Below are 6,000 nucleotides of genomic sequence, written 5' to 3' on the forward strand. Positions count from 1 at the left end.
TGGAATTACAAAAAAAAAAGAGAAATTTGACAGATTTTACCGATCATGGAAGATCAGTTAATTTATTCGTCCAATATTCAAGAGAGAGAATATTTCACAAATCACTTAACAAATTCAATTATTATTGTTTTGTCATTGATAAAAGACATTTCTAATATGATAATTAGTAAGATCATTCGTTTGGTAATTGACATGAGATGAAAGTGTTAATCAATGAATCAATGATAAAATTGTTTTTGGTTGATATTTAACAAATGTATAAATCTTGATATTGTACGAGTCTTCTTGATGGACTTATGTTGATACTCTATAAACATATCAAGATGATCTTATGATATTTTTGCATCACCATCATGTTCGGGCTGATTTCGTTTGAGAAAACTAGTAGGAATAGTAGTTTGAAAGTTTTAGAACCAAAAATTGAATAATTCATGTTTAATTAATAATAAATACTATATTCTTACTTATTACAAGATAGATTTTGGCTTGATTTTGGATAATTAATTTGCTGCCTAAATGGTTAGAGTAAAAAGTCTTCTTTTTACTTTCAATGAATCTTTGAATCATTTCTTTTTGACTAATAATCTAAATTAATTTAGTGGTGCAAGAAGTTATTATTATCGGCAAATTTTGACCTCTCCGTAAATAACAACATAAATTAGTGAATGTAAAAAATTTTTAAAATACGCTATTTATAACGAAGATCTTGGTCTCTCGATAATTAAAAACTTTCTATAAAATTTTCAATTTAGTTTAGATTACAGCAAAAAAAAAATTAGTAATTTCGTAGGTAAGTTTGTTGTATCAACATTATATTATGTCGTCATTAGAATAAGTAAAATAAACTAATACCATAAGTCTCAACTCTCAAACGTTGATTAAATTGTATTTGAAAGTAGTTGTTATAGTTAATTACATGGAGAATAGAGAAATAAGAAGCGTAAATACTGTACATTGATTAATTATTCAATTAATAACGCTCGTGGCCCGCCCTTCATGGGTTAAGCACAACTGATTTGATCTGAAATATTAATTTCACATGATTTACAATTGCCCTACAAAAAAAATCCTGACTCGGGCACGTGATCATTTTTCTGAAAAATTTTTTATAGGGTCGACGTCACTGATTGACTTCATGCCATACTTATTTGGTAAATAACTAAATTGCAAAATTGCAAAAATTAAAATTAAAAAAATTCGTGTAATCTCTTTATATTTCCAGTGAAAATATATTACCTCACAGCTAATAGTTAAGCCTATTTCGGGGTCCTTGGTAAACCATACAAAAGCTGCCAATGTATAATGATCATTTTAATCACTAACTATAAAACTATAAAAGAGATGATCTTAGACGTATAATTTATAAATATTTGTTTGTCTAGTGGTTCAAATAGTGACTTAATCTGTATTAATCAATATTTTAGAGTTTTTTCCTGATTGAATGCAAATCTTAATTCAAGATTGGTATATAAGAAATTAATAGTCGAAACTAAAGAATCAAAATTCAAATAAAACAGCGCGAAATAATGAGTTATATGATTTACTTATCAAACGGAAAGACTTATATTAGTAATACCGTCAATGTTAAAATTATTTTTGAAATAATCAATATAGAAAATTGATTTTATAAAAAGAGTTAATTGATTTTATTAGATAAAATAGTATATCATTTAAACTTAAATAAACTACCGAGTTAAATTTTAAAAGTAGCTATCAATAGTATTTCAACATATAAATCGCTTAATAACATATTCTATAATTCGTAATGAATTCAATGATCATATTATCGATTTGTTAAGGTAATAATCTTAATTTCACTATATTTTAAACTTAACGTTATAATCATACTAATAGATAATTTAATTTTAAAATTTAATTAAATGAAAAACGATTTAGATATTGTGTTAAATAAAATTTGAGATTTTCCTTTTGATCAAATTTGAAGATCAATTCTTCGCCAATATTTTGTTCAATTTCAATTCCATAAATAGTTTTATTTAAAAAATTAATAATAAAAGAGGGAGAGACTATTTCACAAACCACTTTATAAGTTCGATTATCATTTTGTTGTTGATAAAAGAAGAAGTATTCATTTTGATTGAAGTTAATGTTGGATACGTTACTACTAATTTCATTTAATAATTGAATTGAGATTTCTTCACATTTGATATGATAGATATAAATATCATTTGGTGGCCGATAAATAAATTTAATAGGATGAACGAGTTGGTTAATCACAAGATTGTCTTGTACGATAGAAGAATTTACAGAGCAGGAGATTTGTCTTGGATTGATGCTAGTATTCTGCACATCCATATAAGGAAGTGAACCAGCTGCCGCTTGCTCAGGATTCATTTGGAATGAGAGGTTGTTATCAGAACCAAAAAATTGGTTATTTGAATAATTTGAGTTCATATTTAAAACTTAAATATAATGCGAGTTTATATACGATTTCGTAATGCAATTTAACGAATAGGTTGCTCGAAATGTTTAACGTGAAGTTTACTTACGGTGTGCTTGATTTTCAAGAAAACTTAATAATTTGAAATTTCTATCAAATTTTTTATTAAAAAAAATGGATTGAGGGCTCTTTATATAAATAATGTACTAATAACTGATTACTGCGTATGTACTTAAAATATTTCGTAAAACAAATAAAAATAGGCGTAAAATTTTACTCCCATTAATTAATTATCTGTCACGTAATAATAATATCTCATCAGTGAAACATGCTTTTGATCAAGGACACAATTATATCCATAGTTCACGGAGTACCATCACCGGTGATAATATTATCAAAATAGTTAGTTGACTTTCTTTTTTTTTTAAAGTTAACGCCTAATATTCTGTGAAGAATAATGGAACTGATTTAATATGACTAAATTAAAAAATTCTCAAAAAATCGCGTATCCTGAATTCAGGATAACATTCACATCTAAAATAGCAAGTTTCTTTGCGTTTCGGAATACTCTTTCACTCATTTGAAATTTTCTTTGATACATTTGATACATTTGCATATTATTTTTAGAATAAAATTGACGATGAAGTCCGTCGGCTATTATACTGGTGTACAACAATAGTGGTACACGCCGTATACTAAATATTCCTTTGGTAAGAAATTTATGTTATTTTATCAAAGCAACTCATGAGATAGAGTCTTAAAATCATGGAATTAAAAATACGAATAATTTTTTTTAAAAAATGAAAAAGAGGGGTGTTGTATAATTTTAACAAGTATTCTTGAAATATTCGATATTATTATAAATAGTAATTCATTTTTCTAGCGTTAAGAAAATTATGCGCGACAAAAATATTAATCAGGAATTTGGCTAATAAATGTGCTTTTTTATAAGTCATTTTTGACTTTTGCACTTCCATAAAGAGAATATAATTTCTAGTATAATTAAGCGTGTCATGTCGTGTATCCATTTCACTTCCTGACGGAGCTATAACAGACATTATGTGTCCCTTACTGAAAAAAATTCTTCTTCAACGACAGGGCTGATTAGATACTAATCAATACCTATTAAATGGAAACGCCATAGTTCTAATTGGTTGGTTGTTGCTCTAACCAAATTCCTTGATTATTTGAATGTCAGATTGATAGAACTGCACAATTTTAGAAATAAGGAAAAAGAATTTTTTTTCATTAAATATTTCTTTTATATTGGTGGTGTTGATGAGATTTCACAATATTAAATCATAATGATTGTTCAATCTCTGAATAATTCTGAATAAATATACTTAAAACAGCAAAATAACATTTTAACCAACAGAAATAAAGAGATTATTCAAAAAAGTTTAGTAAATAAATAACATGCAATCAAAAAGATAATAAAATGAATACAAAATCAATTTGTAGAATTTAAGTTTGCATTAGTAAAAATAAATCTTATATTGTGTGACTTCAATAGTAAATTCTTTTTATTCAAACATTTCAACGCATCTTATTTAATCAGACACAACTTAATTAATCCAAATAAAGTTAGAAGTAAATCTTTATTTACGCAGAACCTCTTAGTAATGCTTATTATAAATTTCTGCATTACTCACATGATCTGTTTGAACTTAAAATGTAATAGCTTAATAACTTCCTTTTTTTCATATCTATTTCAATTTCTGGAGTCTGGACAAAATAAATTAATGCACGCCAACTTTGCAGTGTAACAGAAAAAATCGGAATTAAAAAATTCTGTACCGCCATGATGATCGCACCAAATTATATGTATTCGAAAAGCTGAAAACCTGTAGATCTTATCAATAGTAAATTAAAATGGTGTTTAATGCAGTAATTTTTTTATAATTAAGCTTATAAGAACTGATTATAATTTTTTTTAGATTAAAACTTTTTATAACTAATTTAAAATTAATGTATATCTTTGCATAAAATGCAGCAGATAGTCAAAAAAAAATTTTTTAATTTAGATTTTTCTATTGGTCTTGATAATATTTGAGAAATTTTCAATGACTTTGTATTCATTATAAATTCACAAATTACACATTATATTTTTTCTTCAAAAACCAACACTTGTAGTTAATTTTCTCGAGAAGTAAAAAAGCATTATGATCATGAAAGATGTCAAAATATAGCCCTGATATTCAAGTTTATTTTGCATTTTAAATGATAAAAATTGGACTTATTTTGAGCGAACTACACGCATTTTTGTAATTTGAATAATTTTTTAGCTTTTTTACTATATACCGAAATTGAGGAATTTTGAAGAGTAAATTTCTCATCATTCTACCATAAATGTTTCTATACTGCTGATTTTTTGGTATCAACGTTTTTTACATTAGTTATTCTTAATAATATTTAAATGTTTTAATTTAAATTCAATATTCAAATGCTTTGTAATCTTAATTTATTTTTTTATTATATTTTCTGTTACCTGTAAATATTTACAGCGAAATTTTTCAAAAAATAATGAAGCAATTATAACTTTAAAGTTATCATAATATAGATCTTGGTCATAGGTTTATTTTCCAATTTACACAAAGAAAATCAGATTTATTTTGAGCGTATAATACGCATTTTTATTACATGAGTGATATTCCGGTTTTTTTTGTTACACACTATAAGTCCATCTGGCAATAAAATTCGAGAAAACAATACTAATCAAATATTTTCATTGTTCTGAACTATTGAGTAAATAAAAGAAAGTTATAGTAGTGTTATTTTAGAAATTTCAATAAGTAAAAAGAATTCTCCCGCGAACGCCAGGTAAATTTTCTTCATCAATAATTACTTACTTTGTAATTATGAAAGCTATGATAATCGTTAACGCGAAAATTTTAATCAACATGCAGATATTATGCGTTCAAAAATTTTGTTGAATGGGAATTAATTTGGCTAAAAAGCAGCTCCGATATTCTCCACAATCTACAAAATTATAGCCCCAAAAATTGGCGTTAAGGGCAGTATATCACGTGATAATTTTATATTAATCGACATGCTAAAATTTTTTTTACATAGTAACAATAATTTATGTATTTTATAACTTTTGTAAAACAATCCCAAGCTTCATTTTAGAATTTTAAAAAAATTTAATTATTAAAAAATTTTTTAAAAAACTTTCGTATGAAGTTGCGAATATGAATATATAAGTTTGCGAATAGGCAATCTTGAATTTTATTGGTTATTGATATTTGCTACGAATGCTACGAATGCTACGACTGCTACGACTGCTACGTGCATAACAAATGATTGGCAAAAAATTTAACCATCCAATACATCCAATACATATAAAAAATGATTGACACATACTCCACCCTTAAATGGTTTGGAACATTACCAATTAAAATTTTAATATATCGGATTTTGGTAAAAAAAATAAAGTTGCATGATGATAAATGATTATTCAAAGTTTGTTGGTTTTCTAATGCTCTTGAAATTTTCGCGAGAACTGCTTGTAATATATTTCATTTTCCAATATATATTATATTTTCATAATTCATTTTCCTACAATAACCTTATTTAATTTATTCTTGAGAAATCACAAA

At 25.7% G+C, this 6,000-nt stretch overlaps 1 protein-coding gene across 1 annotated transcript; it reads right to left on the minus strand.

The window, feature by feature from the left end:
* Nucleotides 1–1,872: 1,872 nt before the first annotated feature.
* OCT59_007976 (uncharacterized protein) lies at nucleotides 1,873–2,415 on the minus strand (the record flags this gene model as incomplete). Its single annotated transcript, XM_066142158.1, has 1 exon — nucleotides 1,873–2,415. One exon carries the CDS (start codon nucleotides 2,413–2,415, stop codon nucleotides 1,873–1,875), a length of 543 nt encoding a protein of 180 aa, XP_065999064.1.
* Nucleotides 2,416–6,000: the final 3,585 nt, after the last annotated feature.

Source organism: Rhizophagus irregularis, chromosome 16 (genome assembly GCF_026210795.1).
Source record: "Rhizophagus irregularis chromosome 16, complete sequence".
In the NCBI taxonomy this organism is placed as follows: domain Eukaryota; kingdom Fungi; phylum Glomeromycota; class Glomeromycetes; order Glomerales; family Glomeraceae; genus Rhizophagus; species Rhizophagus irregularis.